Source organism: Gastrolobium bilobum, unplaced genomic scaffold (assembly GCF_033153095.1).
Source record: "Gastrolobium bilobum isolate Gb01-03AN ecotype WA unplaced genomic scaffold, APGP_CSIRO_Gbil_v1 utg696, whole genome shotgun sequence".
NCBI classification, from domain to species: Eukaryota; Viridiplantae; Streptophyta; class Magnoliopsida; order Fabales; family Fabaceae; genus Gastrolobium; species Gastrolobium bilobum.
In genome coordinates this window covers 167,501-191,670 of record NW_026896901.1, presented here as the reverse complement: position 1 = coordinate 191,670, position 24,170 = coordinate 167,501, and the positions used below count along the sequence as shown (strand labels likewise).

Genomic DNA, 24,170 nt, shown 5'->3' with positions numbered 1-24,170 from the left:
AGTACGTATTTTGGGTTCCAGCAAAGTAAAAATTGTTGAAACAATGACACCAATTAAGCTGGCTTTTACAAACTGTCATTTTGGGCAAAGGTTGATCAGATTCAAAAAATAAAAAGGGTTAATTTTGTAATTTCAACCAATTTTTCCATCTATATTTTACCTTCGACCAAGCATGGAATTCAAAAATTTGAATTCATTTCCCTGGTAATATTTTGGTCTACCAAATAACTTTTTTAAAATTTCCCCACTAATTTTAGTTTATAACCATTTCCCCACTATTTATATTTACCTGGTTAAAAAAAATTCTCCTGTACCAAACGCTTCCTGGATGTGTTTGGTATAGGTTTTATTTTTGGTTTGATGGGGAAGTGTGGGTGGGTATCGGTGTATACCACGTTTGGTAGAAGCTATTAAAAAAAATACTAGACAACTTGAAGAATAGGAAAAGTGGTTTGTGTTGATTTTTGGCACAATAACACTGTTCCAAAATACACCCTGAGACATGGTATTTTGGATATGGATGGGGAAGTAAAAAATGGTGTAATGAAACATGTTCCACAATAACACTGTTGCAAATATTTCCCCGGTAATATTTTGATCAAGCAAACATTTTTACTTAAACTTTTCTATCAAAGTTACTTTCCTACCATTTCCTTAGTAATTGTATTTCCTTAGTAAAAAAAAATTTCTCCTATACCAAACGCCCCCTAATTGTATTTCTCCTCATACTTCGTTGCCTCGATCAATGTTCTCTTTTCACATGAACTTCTTATTTCCCTTCCTCCCTGAATGATAAAAACCCTTAAAAAGTATTGAATAAACTGTGTTCTTAAGAAGTTATTTTTTTATTTAATATTTTTAATATAAACAAATAAGAACATGTTAAGAGAATTTATCATAAGCATACAACATTTTGTTTACCCTCAACACTTTATATTAAAGGTAATTAAAAATAGGACATGTTATATGATACGATCCTAGTCAGCAAAAATGTGTATAAAATAAGGAGAAGCGGGGAATATTATCAGTTGAGAATTGAGAGAGGGTATTTTGTGTGGCTGACGTGGATAACAAAATTGGAGAGGCTGTTGAGGAAAGTCTGGTTGTTTAAATATGAGAAGATGCATTGGAGTAGGGGGCATGGATATTGCTGGGACTTTTGGGCACCTCTTGGGTGATTGGGAGAGACTAGAGGCTCTAGAATTCCTCTAGGATTTTAGCTTCACTATTTCCTTTTCTATTATAGCATTTCCATTTCATTGTATTTTCCTATTCTTGTTAAACTGTCTCTGAGTTGTTACTATTTTCATATTGTAATACAGATACAAATACATCTACATACAAATTTGTGTTCTTTTTCCATAATTCATTGTGTGCTAGCTTTATTTTCTGGTAGGTTTGTATCAATTGGTATCAGAGCTCTCTGATCTGGGGAGCTTTGAAAGAAAAAAAAATGGAAAAGCAATTTCGCAAAATAAGAATTCCTATATTTTCTGGTGAGGAAGACGCGTTGGGATGGTCAATCCAAGCTGAGCAGTATTTTGAGGCGTATGGAATTTCAGACAATGAAAAGCAAAAGGAAGCTATGGAGCGGTTTACCGGTAATGCTCGTATCTGGTATCGATTCTGGATCTGGCATAATCCAAAAGCTAGCTGGTGGAAATTTTTAAAAGCTTTCTTCAAGGAATTTCAACCGGAAGTTTGTTTGGAAGATGACGAAGCTGAAACAGAGCATGAAGTTTTCAACTCTGAACTAAAGTTAGAGGCAAAGATGACACGATTGAAAGAGAAGGAAGGAGAGGAGAAAATCAACAAAATATTTAAGGGAGAAGGTTCACCAACACCATTGCTAGAACAACCGCTCGCAGTGGTGGAGCCATCGACGACGGAGTGTGAGAAAAATTCAGACAAATTTCAACTAGTAAAGGGAGCTACGCAAGTGATGGCACTGCCACTTCCAAAGGCGATAATGATTGACCCACCCTCGTTGCCGGAACCACCGAATTTGGACCTCGGAAGCGGTGGATGGAAACTAAGTGCAGGAACAATGATGGTTAGGGAGGAAGGTGAAACGCAAGAACAGGACGTATCAGAAAAGAGAAACATAGTTAGGTCAGTGAAAGGCTTAGGAGATATGGGCCAGATTGCAAGCATAATGGAGCGGGCCCAAAGTACTCTCAAAATATTTCTGGACCAACACAGGTACATAAGTCTTTTTTATGTTAACGATGATATTGGGCCGGGCTTACTCAAACCCCAAAACATTAGTATAGACCCATCAAACCTGAGAGTTGCTAGTGATACCCTAGAAGTTGACGAGACTCTCATCAAGATTGCAAGTGCTAATGTTGACGCTTCAGAGATTGACGTCACTTTTGCTACAAAGGATACTATTTTCGTTTTCAGTTGTCAGGTGGATCCGTGCAGGATAAACACTGAAGTAGTTGTTTCTTACCTTGGGAGGCTTCGATTTGAGCATTATAGGTCCATTAAATTACAAGGAGATGTGACCCATGAAGAATTGGAGGCTGGTTCTTCAAGTGGAGATAAAACTATGGTTAAAATTGTGGAATTTTGTAAGGACTATGCTTTTGACATCTTGAAACAATGTCAAAACAGATTTTGCATAATTCATGATGAAAAATAGAATATTTTGAATGTTGGATTTTTTGGATTTTTAGGAAGGGGTGAAGAACAAGAATGGATAATTTACGAACTCTTATAAATTACACTATGTTTGACCTATAATATACTCTTAAACAAAATATTACCGATCAAATGTAATATAATTTATAAAAATTTATAAACAAACATTTATAAACAAATATTTCCCCAAATTTATGAATTAAACGGTGGTTTGGGACCTACATTAGATATTCATCCTTAATGGACCGTGAGAAAGTGGACCGTAGCATTCAGAGTTGCCACGACCTATGCCTGAAGCCTGGGGATACGTGACCATTCTCAATCTACTCCGCGATTCCTCTGTCCCTCGGTTCCTAAGTCCTAACTTCAATGTAGCAACTGGCTCACTTATTGTGCACTATTACTAGTCTTCCACTACTATAACTCACACGACACACTAGTCAGGCACAGAGAGAGATAGAAACAACAATACACCCAAGAAACAAAACCCTCTTTAATATTTGTTACTCCCAAACTAAAATGAAGAGCAACTCTAACACCAAGCTTATCCTCTTCCACCCTTCCCTTCACAAACAAACCTTAGCAACAGGTGGTGGAGCAATACTACCATCTCATCGTCTCTGGCTCTTTTTTTCCCTCACTTTCTTCACCTTACTCTTCACTTTAACCCTCATCAACACCATCATCCCTTCCCTCGGAACAACCTCCGCCGCCACCGCCTCCTCCGCCTCTCCTCTCCCACCCTCCGTCACCAAAGCCCTCCTCCACTACGCCTCCTCCTCCAACGCCACCGCCAAATCCATGTCTTCCGCCGAGATCAACGCCATCGCAACCGTTCTCCTCCGCAACCCACACCCAAACTTCCTCATCTTCGGTCTCACCCACGAGTCCCTGCTCTGGTTCGCACTGAATCACCTGGGGCGCACGGTGTTCCTCGACGAAAACGAATACATCATTTCCAAATTCGAACAATCTAACCCTGGTGTCGAAGCCTACGATGTTCAGTTCACGACCAAAGTTAGCGAGTACCCTCAATTGCTTTCACATGCCAAAGCACATTCCAAGAACGATTGCAGGCCCGTTCAGAATCTCTTGTTCTCCGAATGCAAGCTCGGAATCAACGATTTGCCGAACCATATATACCAAATCCCTTGGGACGTTATTCTAGTTGATGGGCCGCGCGGGTATTTTCCGGCGGCTCCGGGGAGGATGTCGGCGATCTTCACCGCCGCCGTGCTGGCCCGGAGCAAGAAAACCGGGGGCGGAAAAGCCAGCAAGACCCATGTTTTCGTGCATGATTTCGGGAGAGAGGTGGAGAGGATTTTCAGCAATGAGTTTCTGTGCCAAGAGAATTTGGTCCACAAGGTGAATTCGTTGGGGCATTTCGTGTTGGATAGTGAAATTAACGGAGAAAGCTCTGAGTTTTGCAGAAATTCGAACTCGCCGTTATCTTTGTCGTCATTGCCGTCATCAAAGGATGTCGGCGAAGAAGATGATTAAGGAATTACCGTGGAGTTTCACATCATGTGTAAAATAATCCTTTTTTTTTTCTTGTCTTTTTTTTTGAATATTTTAATATAAAAGAAGTGTAATTTAATCTGGGGTTACAATAGTGGGATGCTTTTCTCCCCAAAAAAGCGGAGAAAATAGGAGAATGGAACTTTGTGAATTTATTTAAATTATCGCTGTGGTCCATAGCTATGATTGAGCTCTGTTTGTTTGTAAAAATTGAAATTTTGAAACTTGAAATTGCAGGCTCAGGAATGGGAATGGGTCAGAGAAATAAATTAGGCGGGAGCGTTAAAAGCGTGATAGAATTAAATCCCCTCTTCTTCTCAAGATTTCAGTTTCAAGTCATTTATTATTTAAGCTAACTGACAAAACAGATATAATGCTGAAATTTGAAACCTTTTTTTTTTTTTTCTTTCATACTAGTCAACTAATCGTTAGGACTTACTAATGGGTGTCGGTGTCGTTGTTGGTAGAATTTGCCAACGATGAAAACCTTTTGCTTTTTCTTTGATGAGAATCTTAGGAAATATTTAAAAAAAGAAATCAAGATCTGTGTTGCGGTTGCGAGATTGGAAGATGCTTTAGCAGGGGATAGTGCTTGCGTTGTGTTGGGTCTAACTATGTTAATATTTGCATTGATGTTATATTTTTCTAACTAATTTTTACACAATTTTGCAATCATTCGATTAAAGATATTAATTAGGTAGTGTTTGGTTCGAGACATATCAAGATTATCCTATCTAAGTGTAAGTGGGTATCCTAAAACACCACGTTTGGTTGAGGACAACGTTGAACTTAGCCGTCATTCCTCCTTGCCCAGCTATCGAAAGATGAGTGAAAAATGGATGAAAATCACGGATTCAGTTTCCTTCTCCGACGATGGTATTGCTGGGAAATCCATTTTGATGGAAAATTTAGATGAAAAATAAGACAAGTCTACCCTCGTTAATCCTAGCTGTACCCCAAATTCGAACACCAGTCTGACTTCGATTCTTGCACCGAACATCCCTATCGCATTCCATATTTGTTCTTTGTGCAGCTCTGGAACCCAAACCGTTGAAACCCAAACCTCACTATGACTGAGGAAACCCAGATGCTTGTGTTCGGTTATCAGGTAATGGTAACATTTCTGTTTTTTGGAATCAAGTTTAGTCTGTAGTTAATGGAAAAGCGTCTAAAAGTTTGTTGTCTTTCGTAGCACGTTCCTTTTGTTTAGCTAGTGAAAGAAGAGTCCCGTGAACCGGATCTAGCGCGAAGTACAAGCCGGTGGTTTGAAGACCAGCACCCGATTTGTTTTCGTTCAGACAAGGGATCCTCTTATTTTCGTCACAATATTCCGGTAAGACTTTGTGGATTTCTTTGCAGGAATCGAAGGCATATTTAAAAAAAGTTTCTTCCTTTGAATCTTGATGCTGATGATAATATGTCTATGTTAATGTTTGACCTTCATGTCTCCTGTTGTCTGTGAAATCCTTCGTTCCGGGTTTATGATAAATTCCTCCTTCAGGCGCAGGACCCACTTGGTTCAATCATTCTCTGTTGTGTTTCTCTACTGGTTCTATGCTTTTTCATTGTTCTGCAGTTTAAAGTGTATTGCAATTTTAATCCTATAAAAATCAAGAAAAAAATATGGGTAACACTTGCACCCTTTACAAAAATAAATTAGTTTATACTATTACATCTTTATCAATGGATAGCACCAATCAACCAGACTGTATCCTACTTTATCATTATACAACTCGGATTTGTGTTTTTTTTAGTGTTTGTACGAGATATTTCTATAAGCATTGTGGTAAAACTATGTCCTCAAGTACAATTATGACAAAGGCCCCCTCAACAATCATCAATTCAATGACATACTGGTTGAGAAAAGTTAACTATACAATTGAAATGCTCTCTACTGCCACACACTCATTTATAATGCATCAATTCAATAAGAAGCGACAAATATACCTCATTTAAATTCAGTGTGAAAACTTTCATAACTATGAGGGTGAAAACAAAACATAACGTGAAAATGAATACATTAGAGTTCTTGTATATAAAAATTACAAAACAAACTATTTGATTTATTGTCTGTGTGATTGAAACCCATGTTAGCTTAAATAACCTTAATGTTGTCGCGAACAGCTACAAGTTGACTTTCTGTGTTACACCCAATAAAGAAAATAACATCTCATATTAGCTTTTTTCAACTTATTTTTCAGCACATGAAGATATAAGGCATCGATCCTATCCATGTTTGCCTACTTACTTTATTGCCTGTACAAAAGAAACTCAAGCAATTTGATCTGTTTCTTCTGACTTTGGCATGCTTGTACACTTGCATTTAGCTCGTTTTTCACCCAGAGTCTACATAAAGTAACTAAAAATAGAAGGTGTCTGGTTGCTGGGTTGTTGGCAAATTTCGAACACTAATTATACCTTCAAAGTGATAGCTTGTCATGGAAGCCAAACTACTGTCACTCTTTTTTGTGTGACTGTGGTACTCACATATTTTTTGGTACTTGTTGTGCTACTGCAACTGTTAATGGTTGATGTAATTTTTTGGATGATGTATATACCACTATGTTGTAATTTTAGGTTATAGACCAGCTATAGGGTCATCACACAAGCATAGTTAATGTTGTGTCAATATTGTCCACTGTTCATGTAGGTGTACTGTCATGTATGTTATAAACAGATTTAATTGGGAGTTTTTTTGTAACTACTACATTATAAAACTATGCTGTAATGCACTTGGATTTTGATATTAATTATGTTTCGTTTTCTGTATGTTGTAATTTTGTGCCTAATGTTGCTTCTCATGGGAATGAACCCTACTGCATTCATAAAGCAGCTAATATAGACCCTTCTCTGTTGTCGATATGTATAGTGTTGAGCAGGTACTGCCGTACTGGGAAGCACTGCATACTGCTTCTGATGGAAATGATAACTTGCTTCTGGTTTGATTGTATCACATAACTGTCATGTGATTTCAGAATGATGGAAGGACACATTCTTGATTCACATACTACTTTCAGTAACATTTTTCTCTTTAACCCGTATGCCACTTTTGGATTGTGTGTGTTGCAGGAATATTCACTTGTGTGCAGTGTGATGACAATGGTGAAAACCCAGCATGGGAAGCCATTGGATATGAAGTTGACACTGATGGGAACACAAGCATAAAATTCACAAAGAGAGGCATCTTGAAAAGGGAATAGTGGAAGCTATGAATGAGACCAACTTGAGTCTGCCTGAGTCTCTTGTTCAGTAAAGGTCTTCAAGTTGCTGTGGATGCTGAAAACAAATTGGTCAAGATGAAATCATGTGATGTAGTAATTGTTGGGTCTGGTTGTGGGGGAGGAGATGCAGCTGCTGTTCTTGCAAGTTCAGGACTGAAGGTGCTTGTTCTTGAGAAGGGTAACTACTTTACTCCCAGGGATTATTCTTCTCTAGAAGGGCCCTCTATAAATGAACTTTACGAAGTAGGAGGAACATCAAATTGGGCTGCTGTTATAGGTACATGAAGATGACTTGGTTTCTCAGTTCTTGAACTTTGCTGAGGTGAAGAAGGCCTTGGGGGTGAATGAATCATTTGTGTATGAGTTATGCAGTGACATTGTTGATGCTGCATTACATGCTGATGTGATGAAAAGTGTGAAATATATGGTAGAGCACTTGGTGAGTAAGAGCAAGGTGTTGTTATACCAAGGTCGACATGATTTGAGGGATGGAGTGGTACAAGTTGAGGCATGGGTCAAGACAATGAAATGGGAAGGAATTTTGGAGTTTCTGAATGCAGAAAGGAAGATTTGGAAGGTGAATGGAGAGCTTTCTGGGTATGTACAAAGTTGGAAGACACTCACCAATGTTGTGGTTTTGGGTGCTGGGCATCTTGTGCCTACTGAGAAGGCTGTGAATTCTCAAGCAATGATAGAAGACTGGGTTTTGGGAAGGGGTTTGTTTGAAATAGTGCAACGCGAAATTGTATAATGAAATTCCACTTGGTTGTATTTGTAGTGAACGGGCAAGGTTAAACTGTGAATGAGATTAAACTATGAGCTTTATGTCATTGCAGGAACTATATTATACTTCACAGTTAATGAATAAAGTTCACTTAGTCATATAGTTTATCTGTCAGAAATAAATTTCTTAACAGTTTTATGTTCTTTAAGCAGATTTTGTTATTATTAATATTATTATTATTAGATTTGAATTTATCATATATTTGATTATTAATACGAACAATTTAGCAATGGAAATAAAAAATTAAGTTAAACGTTAACAATAAGAAAAGGTTACACACCATTTTATATTATGAAAAATAAAAAAACATGTATTTGTTGACTGGTGTAGTTGTTTGTTTACGATTTTCAGAATTGATTCCTAAAAATAAAAGTAACATGAAGATAGTTTTGCTGTGAACAATTACACTGCATAACATTACCACCTAGCAATGAGATGAGAATACAGCAAATTGTTCTGAGCAGTAATATATAGCTTGAGCAAAAGTATGTTATGATTTTTCTGTTTTTCATTTTAAAAGAGTATTACCCCATTATAAGTCTTGGGATGATGTAGGCTATTTTCTCCATAATGCATGAATAAAATCCATACGTGCACTGCATACGGTTTAATACTTACTCTCAGAAAAAAAAATTCTGTTATTCATACGTGCACTGCATACAGGGTTATATGGTGTTGGGGTTATTTTGTAATTTGATTAAATTTTTCCATCTATATTTTATCTTCAACCAAACACACATTCAGTAATTTAACTCAATTTTCCTGGTAAAATTTTGCCCAACCAAACAACTTTTTTAAAACTTTCCTATCTAACTCACTTTCCTCGTAGATTCCTAGTATTTACATTTTCCTAGTATTATAAAATTTCTCCCCAACCAAACACTACCTTAGGGTTAAGATCATTTTACACTAGTGGAAGTTACACTTTTAATTTTGTCCATTAATCTCACTTATATCTAAGGGCTCGAATTTTTAAATAATATGAGCCATTGGATACAAGTGGATCAATGGTCAAGATTGAGTGTAAGACTTCTAACTCTTACACCGGTGTAAGAATATCCTACCCCAATTAATTATATTTATTTATTTTAATAGGAGTATTAAATATTAGTCGCACAGGCATCCGCCAACACGGATGGCAATAGACAACTCTTTTTAGTGTATTAGAATAAGAGTTTTATAAGGGCTTTTTCACCCTTTTGCTTCTTATTAATTAATTAATAATCATTTTGCCCCTGATTCGAAATTATTTACCAATCTGCCCCTCTTTAATCGACTACATTGCATTTTTAATCGACTAAACGGTTGTTGAGAGATTTAATCGACTAAATCTCCCTACTTAATCGATTAAAATCATACTCACTTATTTTTTTTTTTTTGTCAAATATGGAGATTTAGTCGACTAAATCTCCCAACAGCCATTTTTTGTCTGTTTTGGCCATTTAGTCGATTAAAAATTCAAGGTAGTCGACTAAAGATGGGCAGATTAATAAATAGTTTCGAATCAGGGGCAAAATGGTTATTAATTAATTAATAAGGGGCAAAATAGTGAAAAAGCCGTTTTATAAGAGTTATATTGTAGGAAAAATTATTGTGTAATGTTATAGAGATTCATTTTGCGTGCTTTAGTTTTTTTTTTTTTGCTTCAAAAAGTGTAGATCCCACAAAATGTTATGTGTGTAAAAAATTTTCTTGTGTCATGTTAAATGATAAATACAAAACTCTTAGAATAATCTTTTGGATTCCATTTTTATATTTATATTCTTATTTTATTATTTTAACCTAGTGTACGGTGATAGACAGATACATTAATTACTTACACAAGTGGCCGCCATCATCTCATGTAATTGTACGGCTTTTGCACCTATGACATTTTCTGGTTTTTTTTTTGTTGGAATGAATTATTACTAACAAATAGTTGGGAATTAGGAATTGATTAACAACTAATTTTTTTGGTAAGCAACAACTAAATAATTTAACGAATTATAATAGTACCAAAAAAATACGCAATAATCCTGATGTGTTCGTTGAAACACATTTTCGAATTTACAGGGGAAAAAAAAAAACACCTTTACAATGGTGCGGAGGATCAGATAAACAAAGAGTTTGTTGTGACATGGATGGAGGTGGAAGAAAAAGGTGTGTCGGTGGCTCGCTACTACGCAATACGCATAATTCACACAACTTCGCTTTATTTTTTTTTTAATAACCTCAAAGTGAGACTAATCTCTTTTGTGGGGAGCCGGTTTTCTTCTAACCTCCAAAAAAAAATTATAGCAATATGCTTTTACCAACCAAAACAAATCAGGCACTCAATTGCCAATTAAGCTGTTCTTCAGATTTAACTTTATGGTTTATTAATATTAGCCACTATGGAGTACTCACTCAACTTTAATCGTTAAAGAAATTTCATAATATTAAAATTTATTATATGAAATGAAATATTTTTGCGGAAAAAATTGATGTCGACTATTCCTATTAGTTTTGGTTTAATTAAATAAAACATCGAGTCAGTTCATCATCAACACTTACAAATTTGTTCTAATACTAAAATTCCAAATTTTCAACAGTACATTGAAAACAGGTATAACTTAGGGTTTGTTTGAATTTTATTTTCAAAAACAGTTTTTTGATTTTCGAAAAAATAAATAAAAAAATTTGTTTGATAAGGTTTATTTTGTAAAAATAATTCTAAAACTATAACTAATTTTTGATTTTTAGAACCAAATTTAGAGAATATATTTAAATTATTTTTTTTTTGTATTTTAACTTTTAAAATAAAAAAAATAATTGAAAATACCTATTTCATTAATTATTCTAAAAAAAAAAGAACACAACCAAGCATACCCGTATTCTTACGACGTTAGATCCGGAGATAATCCATCTGATATGTCTTCTTTTTGTATAAGATATATGTGTATTGAAGAAAATTTCTTGCCTTTTCATTTAATAACACAATTAAAAACAAACTTAATGTTATTAATTAATTAGTTGGATTTTTTTATATAGTTTATGTGCTTTTGAGTTTTCAATTTTCAGAAAACGTTAATGCTTGGATTAATGAATATTCAAATTTGTACTGAATTTTATTTTACAATGTTATAATACAAATAATAATAAAAGAGATAAAAAAAATAAAAATGGTAAAGAATTATTAAATGTTCTATGTGAATTGGGTGGAAAAAAGAGTTCAATATTGATAGATTAACCGTAAACATTTTTTATACTATTATTAAATTATATTTATTTTATACTTTATATCTTTAAATAAAAAAGGGAAAAATAACGTGTCTTAAAAAATTTATCTTTTTTGTTTTATTATTTATAAAAAAGAATATGATATTATGCCTATTTATTTTCATATCTATTCTACGTACTCTTCTTCAATACTATTAAATAAAATCTTAATTAATTTCATCATTTTTCTCTTATCTTAAAATTTTATTTTAACAGTGTTGGAGAAGAGTATGTAGAATATGCACGAAAATAAGGCACAATATCTTATCTCTTATAAAAATATATATAATAGTATAACTTTTTTGTGTGCAAATATATTATTTTTGTTTGTAAAAGGAGATTCCGTCATTCTGAAGTTGCAGGTATGTGATGTGAAATATGAACTAATTTTTGTTTTATTTGGGTTTTATGTTTTCTTGAATTGAACGTATTAACTACTTTTAACGAATTTAATTGTACCCCTGATTAGAAATTTGGAAAATAGCAATTGAATTCATGTTTGATTCGTCTTGCCAATGATGATGATCCTTTATTCCTTTTGCAAACTTTTGCCAATTGTGCATATGGTCAATTATCAAATATTTTGTTGGTGGGAAACTAATTAACAGAAAAGACAATCGTAAGATGTTTGACTATATGCATTGCTTCTTATGAATTTGACTGTTAATTTTGTTACATTTTTAGAATTATATACTCATTTTTTTTCGACAAAATTGTTTTCAGACTCCCTAAATATTTGACATATTTGCAAACAACCATTATAATTTGTTAAACCATTCATTTTGATCGATTAACTGCATAGTTATATAAAGAGTAAATTACACTCCTCTTTATTAAATGATGAGTTAAATTGTATTGCCCTATACTCTATTTTAAAATTACATTCTTCTATTTACAAAATAAAAATAAAAATTACATTCTTCTCTTCTGAGATTGAAAATGTGCTATACTTTTAATACATTTTAATGCAAATAAATTTCTTAACAATGGAGTACTACTATAAAGAAGTCTTTTAGATACATTTCTCTTTCTCTCCTACAAGTGTCATCGGCAATTCATTTTAAACAACCTATTATTAATATTGGGATTTTAAAAGATAAAATAAAACTTTAAATACCCATAATATTGGCTTTGAGAATTCATCCAAAAGCTGCATTTCATCTTCACAAAATCGACAATAAAGGTTCAAAACTAGTGGTCAATGATATTAGAGTTGCAGAAAGATAAAAACTATTCTAGAGAAGCTCATATATGTTAAGATACATTAAGAAGTTGTAACATATATTTGTTTGGTCCTGGAGTATCAAAGGTCATTATAAGATATGGGGTTTAGTTGTGCCTGTGGAAGAGGCAGCTGCCAATAGAGGTAGATAACGGTGCACCAGAAGGAGGCAGCAAGCCAAAAGGGAGTGTGGTGTGTATTCAATAACAGAAAAATAGGATTAGGATTCCAAAGTCCATATCTCACTATTTTAGATGGAATACAATCTTGATGGTTGGAATAGAGATGAAAAACAAGTGAGATTTTGGGTAGAAAACGGGTAAATGGAAAATGAGGTTGAAACCCACTCATATTACGATTTATGGTCGCGAGTTACTCGAGTACAAGACCTTAGTACTCGAGTAACTTATGACATACTTGAGTATCCTGGTCACATACTTGAGTAGAAACACATGACACATACCTTCATCCTCATCCCGTGAAATTTACCCGAGTATTGATGTTATGTACTCGAGTATGAGGTCCAATCAACGGTCTAACAGGGACAAAATGGTGTTATATTTAGGAAAAAGGTCAAATTTTTATAAATAGTTTATAAACGGGGGCATAATGGTAATTTTTAATATAATCAGGGGCACAATGGTCAAAAAGGCAAGAAATCTCACTTACATCCCCTACGGTTCCTTAATTTAATGTGTTCGTTGCACTTTACCCTCTCGCTACTAAGGGTCCGCTAAAAAACTTAACAAATATGCTATTCTTGCACGTTAAATATGACTTTTAAAGGCTAATGTGCTATTTTGTGTATCTTACCTAAAATGGAAGCTTTGCCCTTGGACTCAACCATAGTCACCCCAATCCCTTAAATTATCATCTTCCTCCAAATTCATGATTGTCCTTTGTAATAAGACTCCCAAACACTATAAATCTCAAGTAATATAAACTGCAATCTCTATTAGGCCATCAACTCAAACAATCAAACATCAAGTAATATAAATTGCAATCTCCATTAGGCCATCAACTCAAACAATCAAACATCAGCTTTTAAATGATACCAAGCTTGTTCAAAGAGTAAGGTTCAAAATGATGGGACGAGGTCCCCCAATCACCACGAAAATGGTTCACTGGTCGGTTAGTGAAGCACTAGCTCGACACTTGGAGGTTGTCATATTGGACAACAGGTTGGCCAATATGCAAAAAGTAGAAAAATACAAAAAATAGAGAGATGGAGAGAAAAATACAATAAGTTTTAACTAGAAAAATATTCGCTAATGCAGATAAATAAAAACCATGGGACCAAGTCAAGAAAATCTTCTACTATGAAATAGTACGATTACAAGAGTCAAGCTTCCCAAGTCACCCTTAAAGTTTACACTCAAACTTCACCTAAAATGGTGATTATTAGGTTATTCTCTAAAGAGGTCTCACTCAAATTTCTCTTAAGAGGATTTTTACAAAGTCTCTAAGCTTAGGTAACTATTCAAAAGGACTTTACATTTCTTTATATAGGAGAGGTAAACCCTTCACCTCCTTCTAAAGTCTTCTTTATAATCATGAGATTGGTAGCATGACATGCACTGATAAATGTGGTACATGCTTAGCTACCAAACATTAATGGAGGAACACATTCATCCAAACACAAAATCCAAAAAATTTTCACGGGACAACATCCAAGATTCAAAAGCCTCAGCTAATATTGAAATACATGTTTAAAAGTGATGTGTTGGTTCTAGTCATTAGGGATTTCGACCAACATTGCATGATTATCTAAGGGTCGATGGTGTTGAAAATATTTAACCGTAAGTCGTGATAAAGTTTCACATTAATTAAAAGTGAATCAAATAAAAACCTTGTAAGTACAAAAGACTCGTAATCCTATAAACTTAACATTTTAAATTGAGACGTGGCATGGAGCTCATTTGTTGTGTTCCATCACGTAGCCCATTAACCAACAAATATTGAGCCACATCCTCTATTTCTTCATCGCAACTACACACTACTCAAAAGGCCCCCAAACACATATCCAAACTCCATGGGCTAAAGATGGCATAACAGACCTAGCTTCAGCATTGGTGGTTTGCACATACATAATCGGTGAACACTAATTACAATAGGGAATTTGTTTGGAGATCTTTGGATAAATTGACAAGGTTCGGTTGAATTCTTGGATTCGAGATGAGGAGTCTCTATTTTTGGGGTGTGCATAGAGTTGGACCCTGGGTTTTTAGCTTTTGTCCATTACATTTTTGCATTTTTGTTGCCTGAATTTTTCTTCCTTTTTATTTGTTATTCTTCTTTGAGTGGAGCCTACAAGCAATTAGAAAGAAAGATTCCAAAAGAAAGGTATACATATGTATAATGGATTTTAAAGTACTCAACACTACAACCAAACATTTTAATTTTTTTTTTTTTGGTAAATAAACATTTTAAATTTTAATTTCCTTCCGTGTGACATAAAGTATATGTTGCTAGGATTAATTAATTAATCAACGACATTCTTTTATGTAAATTAATAAGCACATTGCTTTCTTTATTCTTAATTGTTTTTTTAAAGTAAAAACTAGCAATAAGAGACTAGAACAATGTTTGTATAATCTAAAACCTTAAAATACAGAATCTATATATGTGGCTAAACTAGTTTCTTACCAGCGTGGAGACATTTTTTTTTTTTTGGTATCCTAGCGTGGAGACATTGTTACTAACATATAAACCTCCCAACACCAGTACTGTTGTCATCTTCAACTCTTTAATTTCCATATTTTCGCGCCACGATGATACTTCTTGAAGCCCATGAAGATGGATGAAGAAATGACATCTTTACTGATATTTATTATTATTGTTCTTTTTCATAATTAGTATAAAAAAAGGGACTGAAATGTTTAAAATAAAAAGGTTGGTTTTGTAACTAAACAAGTACTTGTTTTATTCCTTTTGTTTAGTTACAATATCAACCTTTATAGAAAAAAGAGAGAAAGAAAGTACGTAATTAAACAAAGAAAGTATACATGATGGATTTTAAACTACTCAACTACCACCCAAATATTATGAATTTTAGGGGGCGTTTCGTACAGGATAAATTTTTATTTGTCCAGGAATCTCGAATTTCAAAAATATAATTTTTACATTCAATTTACGATAATATCCGAAAATTTAAAATTTAGAAAAATTCAGTTTTCCAAAAATCCTACAAAATGTCGCGTACCAAACGACCCCTTAAAGTACTCAACTACCATCCAAATATTGTAAATTTTAAGGAAAAAATTTTGTTATTTTAAAAGAGAAAACTTCGAGTTAGTTTAGATAGAACGACGTTGTTTTGGTATATATTTATTAATATTTTATATTCTATCTTTTTCCTAAAATTAAGAAGAGAGAGAAACCAAAACGAAGATGTTTTATTTAAAATGACATGTATTTGTGTCATTTAAAATGAAAACATATTTTGTTTTCAAATTTTAATTATTTCTTATTTTAAAGAAGACAACTTCGAGTTAGTTTTAATGTTTTAAATTCTCTTTTTTTCCCTAAAATTAAGAAGAGAGAGAAACCAAAACGAAGTTGTTTAATATAAAATGATACATAGTTGTGTTCTTTAAAATGAAAAAACATTTTTTTCAAATTTTAATTTCCTTCCATGATGACATATTAGCATACGTGCCTATTATTAATTTAATCAACGATATTCATTTATATAAATAAGTGTATTGCTTTCTTTTCCTTGCTTTTTGGAGCAAAACACTAGCAGAGAGGATGTTTTGGCTGGATATGTGATCGGCATAATTAGAACACCAACTGCCTTCTCAATTTATAACCACAAAGCAATAAAGAGACTGAGAACAATCGTTATATAATCAGCGCCATGACTTGAAATTAGTACATGTGAGTGACATATGAGCTCCAATTTTAAAGCTAGCAGAGAGGATGTTTTAATATTCTCAACCGCTATCAACTACAAATTTTATTGTTTAGACCCTAATTAGCAGTGTTAAATTTTACTTGACATCGAGCGATGATCATGATTTTGGTTAGGCACACCGCATCACACTCTGCACCTTTAGATCTTCGCAGCCAACCGTGATACATTTGGTGTAAGTGAAAAATTTAATGAATAAACTTTAATTAATTAGGCTAAATCAATTATTAAATGAAACGTCATTATACATTAAATAATAACAAAACATTTATTAGTTTACTTTAAACAATGTATATAAACTGAATCTGCATAAATTTCAGTTTAAGCTAAATCAAGCCCCGCTTAAATAAGAGAAACGCACTCCTATTGGTAGAATCTGAATAGATTAATTATGTTCTTTACATCCATTATATTGTGTCACAACCACATATCTTCATCTCTTTTTTCCTCTTTTACTTTTATCTCACGTCCAAGGCTATAAATATTCTTCAGCAATTACATTCTAGTCAGGGTGTGTATGGGTCGAATTGAACATAAATTTTTGAAAAATCGAACCGAATTAATTTAAACGATTCGGTTCGAAAATATTTCGATTTAGTTTAAAACTGATTTGGTTCGGAAATAGTTTGGTTCGATTATAAACGGTTCGGGTCGACCCTCGAAAAAAATTAAATAAAATAAAATAAAATAATAAAAAGCAGTTCAGTTCGAAAACGGTTCGATTCGATTTGAAAATGATTCGGTTCGGTTCTTAAATTTGTTTTAAAAACTGTTTCGGTTCATGAACTGGTTATGTAAAAACTGATTTGGTTCATGAACTAATTTTACAAACTTATTATTTTAAGTTGTTCAGTTCATGATCTGATTCAATTTTTTTGGTTATTTTGCACATCTCCCGTTCTAGCTTTAAACAATTACAATTTGAGAAATGATCCGTTTACAATTTTTTTTTTTTACAAACTTAGAAATTACACTGTATCTGACCTGTAATACTCTACTAAAAATATATTACCTGACAAAAATAATATAAATATAATTTATAATAGTTTAGTAAATAAAAAGTTTATAAATATAATATTTTACCAAAAATTTATACCTTAATACAGACTACACAATTCTGAGTTACAAAACTACTCTGTTTCTCGAAAGAGCAGAATATGACAGCAAATGCCTCTTAGTTCTCGCCCGAGGTTTCGTCCATGGAGGAATCTCACATGGTATAATATTAAACGACGCATGTTGCAAACAAGATCTGGGGATCAAGAAGAACGCCATACACTCCCCCACTGATCTCTGATCTGGAAGATCGAAAATACAGTTCTTCCTCACATCAACGACACCACTTCTGATCAGCTTCTTACACAATGGCCCCACTCGCGTGAAGTAATTATAGGACAACGATAGATTCACCAAATTCCCCAAAGCACACACCACTTCTGGAACTTGTCCGTACAACAAGTTCCTAGCCAGGTTAAGCTGTTCCACCTTCTTCAAGCATCCAAACGAACATGGTAACGGCCCAGTCAAGAGGTTGCTACTGGCATCAAACACTGTGGCATTTCCCAAAAACCCTATTTCGTAAGGAAGACAACCCGTTAAGAAGTTGTTCAAGAATAACACTTCGATCAACGTGGACGAGGCTCTTTTAATGCTACGAGGAATGGGGCCAGTGAATTTGTTGTTTGCTAAAGTGAGATAAAGTGCTGGTGTGTCCCCTAAATTTTTGGGTAGTGTAAGCATGAAATTGTTGTTGTTGAGGAAAAGTACATCTAAGGATTGCTTGAATATTTGTGGCGGCACCGTACCAATGAAGAGGTTGTACCTAATATCCAAAAAGGACAAGGTGGGAATGTTTAGGATTGAGATGGGAAATAGCCCAGAGAGAAAATTGTTACTTACATCAAGTTCGTATAGATACTTGAGGTTTGCTATTTTTGGTGAAATGGTGCCCGAGAAATTGTTGGTGTTTGCATGGAACAAAGCTAAGTCAGGGAATTGATCGATGAAACCGTCCAGGGTGGGGGCGGCGAGGTGAAAGCCATTGAAATCTATGGAGGCGATTGTGGTGGCTGTGCTGTTGTCCGGTGGGTGATCGCAGTAGAAGCCTGTGTAGTTGCATATATTTGGACCAACCCAAGTTGCAGTTATTCCAAAAGGGTCTGAGGTTATTGTTTTCTTGAAGGTTTGAATAATTGGGAAGACCTGAGCGAGCCTCTTGTCTATGAAGCTTAGAATGTCAGGGACTAATGGTGATGGACTTTCAAGGATCTGGCAATCTACCAAGAGAAGACAAAGAAGGAGTGTAGAAAAAGTTGAAACTGAAGCTTGCTTAAATAAAACCATGCTTTCAGTTCTCGAGCAGTGAGGGAAAGGACATGGATGATCAGGGATTTTAGTTAATGATTTTATAGTGGATGATGTTAGTTTCGCATAATCAAATGATTTTACATATTTTTTCTTCTTTTCTAGATAGTGGTGGATTATTAGGAATGTTTACAATAATTGGCCACGTTCCCCACTTATAAGGTCCAGCCCACCAAGAATTCGTGTTTTTGGAGATTTGGTAAGCTAGCATTATGCGCCACCAACGACTTAAAATGGGAACACATATATAATGGCTTTTGAACTTTGAAAGAGGCACGATAACACATATTATGGTTTTCAACATTGTAAACCACTTAAAAAGATCCACTCCACTGCTTCAAACTTCAAAGGATGTCTATGTTCAGGATACGTCACTATAGCCAAATGCAAAATGTGATTTGAATCAATCTTTCAGCTATCGTTTATCGCAAATAAGTGACCCTTATCAGTCACCAGTCACCACCACTGACATGACTATTAAGTTTAATTTAATCACTGTTTTATTTTATTCTTTTTCAAATTTGAATTGATTTAAGTGGTACATGTTTCATTCCAATTAAGAAAAATGTCTTGAGTTAAAGTCTTTGTAAATGTAATAAATTTTCTTTGAGAGAGCTAATCTACTATTATTTGGATGTTCCCGACTCAAACATGATTGGCTCGTCTCAAGGATACCCATGATTTATAAAAAGAAAAAAAGTCTTCACCACTCAAAAGTCATCATTTTTCTTCTTATTCATGGAACTCCAAATTCAAAGTGAGATAACTAACGTGGACCGTTGTCACCAACGTGAGAAGGTCATAACAATGACAAGAGCCCAGAGGCCAGAAGCTTATTTGGGCTACATTACCTAACTTGGCTAGTAAGCTAAATTAGCACGGTCCTGTTATCAAGAGCTAGATAATAGGTAAATTAGTCAAAAAGGATAATTCATAGTGCGTTTTTCTAAGCAATTTATCTAGAGTCTTATTTTTATCTATATACACTAATTTTTTTTCCGGTAAATATATACACTAATTTATTATTACAGAAATTTAAATATTTTTTACATGCCGTTATTTTTTTAATTTGTCACGTCAAAACTAATTTATACAAAGGTTCTAAATTGAATGTGAGTCATCTACAGCCAGAGTGACTAAAATTTCTCAGTCACGGGGACATTCGTGACACACAGGGGAATCAATTTTTTTCTGTTTATTTTTTTGTCATTATTGAAGAGAGAAAAATGACAAGACAAAATATTTGAATCCATAAACACCAATGTTATCTTCTTCTTTTTTATCTAGCATGACTTGGCCCTAACACATATAATAATAATAAGAAGAGAAAAAAAATCTCGAACCAGTTGGGGGTTTTTGACCCTGTTTGAATACTATTTTTAAAAATATTTTTTTTTTCAAAATAAAAAAATAAAATAAAAATCGTTTGATAAGTTTTGTTTTGTAAAAAAAATTAAAATTTATAACTATTTTTTATTTTTAGAATCAAATTTAGAGAAATGTCTGAGTCATTTTTGTTTTGTCTTTTGACTTTTAACTTTTAAAACAAAAAAATACAAAAAATATTTATTTTCATAACTATTTTATAAAATAATTTTAAAAACAAAACAAAAATCATAATACGTCAAATGGATCCTTTATTTTTTTATAAGTTAGCTACTGTGGACATTTGTCTTATTGGCACCATTATTAGCCACATGAAACTTGAATTGGCATTATCATTAGCCACTTGCAAACTCGAAACCACTTTGACTTTTCGCATTACATTATGAAAGAGATTCTTAGGTATATTAAGGGTGTGCATGACAACCATTCTATTCTCTAGCACTGTTTTTGAAAATAAATAATTCTTTTCTATTTCTGTTCCTTGGAATAATTTATGAGGAAAAAAATGTGTTTGATAACATGTTCTATTTTTATTCCGAGAATGAGAATTGCATTTGATAACGTAACAAATAATATAATAAAAAATAATTCTTATTAAATGTAAAAAAAATTCGGATCATCACTTTCCTTTCCATATGGTGTGGTTGTGATGGTGGCGGCGGCGGCGGGTGACATGGTGGTGGTGGCGGCGGTACGGCGGTGGTGACGTGGTGGTGGTTGTGACGGCAGTGGCTATGGCGATGACGGTGGTAATGGTGGCAGTGACGGTGATAGTGGTGGAGGTGACGGCAATGGCTGCGACAATGGTAGTGAGGATGGTGGTTGGTGGCATATGAGGTTGGTGGCATTGGTGGCAGCGATAATGGTAGCGATGGCATGGTAGTGGTGGTGGTGGTGGTGGTTGTGATGACAACATGGAGATGGTGGTGGCAGTGGCAGTGGCTGCGGCGGTGACAGTGGTGGTAGGTGATAGTGGTTGTGGTGGTGTAATGGTGGCGGAGGTGGTGGTGGTGACGGTAGTGACTGTGACGATGGTGGTGGTGGTGACGATAGTGGCTGTAACGATGGTGGTGGTGGTTGGTGGCGGTGTCGGTGATGGCTGCAGCAATGATAGTGGTGGTGATGGTAGCGGCGGCGTTGTGGTGGTGGTAGTGGTGGCGATGGTGGTGGTGGTGGTTGATGGCGGTAGTGGTGATGGTGGTGGTGATAGTAGTGGTGGTGGCTATGTAGCACCGATACGACACGCGACACGTGACACGACACTTCGATACGTCAATCCTAAAAAATTATGGATTTCGACACGTTGGGACACGTTTTAATATTAAATAATATTTGTAATTTATATAGTGTATATTTCATTTAATATTTAATAATTTAACAAAAAAATAAAAATAAATTAATAATACTCATCAACACGTTATAAAGATGGAAGCTTTAATAAAAAAATAAGAACTGGGATGAGAGAGATATAATATCAGATAGAGAGATCAAATCATATTAGAGAGAGAGATCAGAGACAAGAAGATACAGTATGAGCGTAATAGGAATTGACAACAATGATGCTGAGATGATCTCTTATCTACTTAAGGAAAAAAAAGACAAAAAAATAAAATTGATATGATCAGGTGGAAGCTTTATTAATATATTTTAATTTTTTAAAAAAAAATTTTTTTTTTAAAAAATTAAAAAAGAAATTAAAAAAATTTACGAAAATGTCATTTGACCGTGTTGGACACGGTCAAATTCGCGTGTCAGAAAAAGTTGACCACGTGTCTGACACCGTGTCGGAGCGTGTCGCCGTGTCGGACACGACTCTCCCTGTTTTTACAAGTGTTCGTGCTTCCTTGGGTGGTGGTGATGGTGGCATGGTGGTAATGATAGGTGAAGGTAGTGGTGATGGTGGCGGTGGCATCGTGGTGGTGGGGGGTGGTCACGACAGCACTAATGGTATGACAGCGACGACGACGATGATGGCGGTGGTCATGTTGGGAAGATGGTGGTAGTGGTGATGATAGTATAGATGGAGAGTAATTAAGAGAGATAAGTGTTTCTCATTTTGTGTCCGGGAACAAAAAAACAGAAATTTTTTTATTATTTTTTCTATTCCCCAGTACAAAAATTAATCCGGTTCATCCCGGGAACAAAAAAATAAACTGATTTTATCAAACGAATTTTCTATCCATTTCTATTCCCGGGAAGAGAAATTAAAAAAAAATTGATTCCGGGAAGATTGTCATACGCACCCTAAGCGAGTTGAATGTTATTGAACAAATATTATATTTACTTACAGGAATACAATAAGTTTATAAGATAATTTCTCTTATTTTAATTAAACTTGGCTACAAGGCGGATACTCAAATTTGGTCTGAACAATATATTAATACTTCGTTTATTTTGATTTGTAAATAAATATGGTGAATAGAATTTGCCCCCAAAAAAAGATATTGAGAAGAGATGTGGTGGGGCGCTAGCGAGAAAGAGAGAAAAGTAGTGTCCCAAAAGAGAGAGAGAGAGAAGGTAGCTTTACTAATTATTCCCCCGCTAGAAATTAGTATTCATCATAAGTTTATACCGAAACATCCACATTTTCATTGGAAGATGCATCACTCCTTATCCCCATCTATATCTCTAAATGAGATAACGACCAAATTTATTCGAGCTCTTAGAAAAATTACATTTGCGTAGCACCAAACTGCCACCAGAGAGTCAGAGATTCCTAATTGGCTGATAGTGCTTATTCATAAACACACAACATACAAATCAACAGCTAATTACGAAAGAGAAAATTATGCAAATATCGATAATTATGAAACCCAACAGAGAGTCCCCACATAAACCATCCCGAGTTCACACGATCACAATCTCAACCTATGCGGTTTGAGAGACTTGTAAGTTACCGGCTCAGGGGGTAAAGCGGTTGCCTGAGGAACAGGGATAGTGCTCTGCTGTTTCTCCCAGTGTCCCTTACAAGGAATGTAACTCAAGTACTCATGATTTGGGCAAGGCTTCACCTTGGACAAAAACTCATAGCACTCTTGATGTGATCTTTGATTTGGGAGCCCAGGAATGCAATTTTTGCTCACATCCAACACTTTGGATTTTATCAGCTTCCAACATTCAGCCCCAACCTCAGTGAAATAGTTGTCCGATAAAGACAGGTTCCCATTGTTGCGAATCCCCGGGAGCATACAAACACTGTCGGGAACAAGACCATAGAACTTGTTGTGTGCTAAATTCAGAAACTGAATCTTGCTCAAGCAGGCAAAGGAGTATGGGATTGGACCAGTTAAGTAGTTTCTACTCACATCAAAGACTACAGCCTTTTGAAGGTACCCAATTTCGTATGGCAAGCACCCTTCAAATTTGTTGCCTAAGAAAAGCACTTCGGTGAGGGTTTTCGAAGCATTGCCAATACTCTTTGGGATTGGACCTGTGAATTGGTTGTTAGCGAAAGTGAGGTACCTGGCAGGGGTGGAACCAAAATTATCAGGGAGATTTTGACACAATTGGTTGTTGTTGATGAAAATCACATCGAGATCCATATTAAACAACTGTGAGGGAACTGGCCCGTGGAAATTGTTGAACCTGAGGTCCAAGAACACGAGTTTAGTGGCTTGAACCACAACCTTTGGAAATTCACCGACAAGTTTGTTGTTACTGAGGTCAAGCTCGAAGAAATAAGGGTATGTTGTGATTTGGCTTGGGATGGCACCAGAGAAGTTGTTGGAGTTAACGTGGAAGAATGTCAATTCTGTTATTTTGTCCAAAATTCCTGAAAGGGACAAAGGTGCACTGCCGCACGCCGAGATCGCAGCTTGGTTAAAGTCCAATCCTGCAACTGCTGACTCGCTTGTGTTTGGATATCGTGCACATCGTACA

At 34.9% G+C, this 24,170-nt stretch overlaps 4 protein-coding genes across 4 annotated transcripts in view; 2 read left to right on the top strand and 2 right to left on the bottom strand.

The window, feature by feature from the left end:
- The first annotated feature begins 3,165 nt into the window (after nt 1-3,165).
- Nucleotides 3,166-4,179, top strand: LOC133302757 (protein IRX15-LIKE-like). The gene has a single exon (XM_061502578.1). It carries the CDS (start codon nt 3,166-3,168, stop codon nt 4,144-4,146), a length of 981 nt encoding a protein of 326 aa, XP_061358562.1. The 3' UTR covers nt 4,147-4,179.
- A 2,846-nt stretch (nt 4,180-7,025) lies between these two features.
- On the top strand, nt 7,026-8,253 carry LOC133302746 (serine carboxypeptidase-like 50). Its single transcript, XM_061502560.1, has 5 exons — nt 7,026-7,103; nt 7,254-7,323; nt 7,420-7,544; nt 7,663-8,101; nt 8,222-8,253. The coding sequence occupies exons 1-5, from the start codon at nt 7,026-7,028 to the stop codon at nt 8,251-8,253; spliced, it is 744 nt and encodes a 247-aa protein (XP_061358544.1).
- Nucleotides 8,254-17,642: 9,389 nt separating this feature from the next.
- Nucleotides 17,643-19,033, bottom strand: LOC133302755 (uncharacterized protein At4g06744-like). Its single transcript, XM_061502572.1, has one exon. The coding sequence runs from the start codon at nt 18,882-18,884 to the stop codon at nt 17,664-17,666; it is 1,221 nt and encodes a 406-aa protein (XP_061358556.1). The 5' UTR covers nt 18,885-19,033; the 3' UTR covers nt 17,643-17,663.
- A 3,840-nt stretch (nt 19,034-22,873) lies between these two features.
- LOC133302754 (uncharacterized protein At4g06744-like) overlaps nt 22,874-24,170 on the bottom strand; it is a 1,811-nt gene continuing 514 nt past the window's right edge. The window contains exon 1 of the mRNA XM_061502571.1: nt 22,874-24,170. This exon is cut by the window's right edge and continues 514 nt beyond it. Within this exon, the coding sequence (XP_061358555.1) occupies nt 23,147-24,170 (1,024 nt within the window). The 3' untranslated portion in view covers nt 22,874-23,146.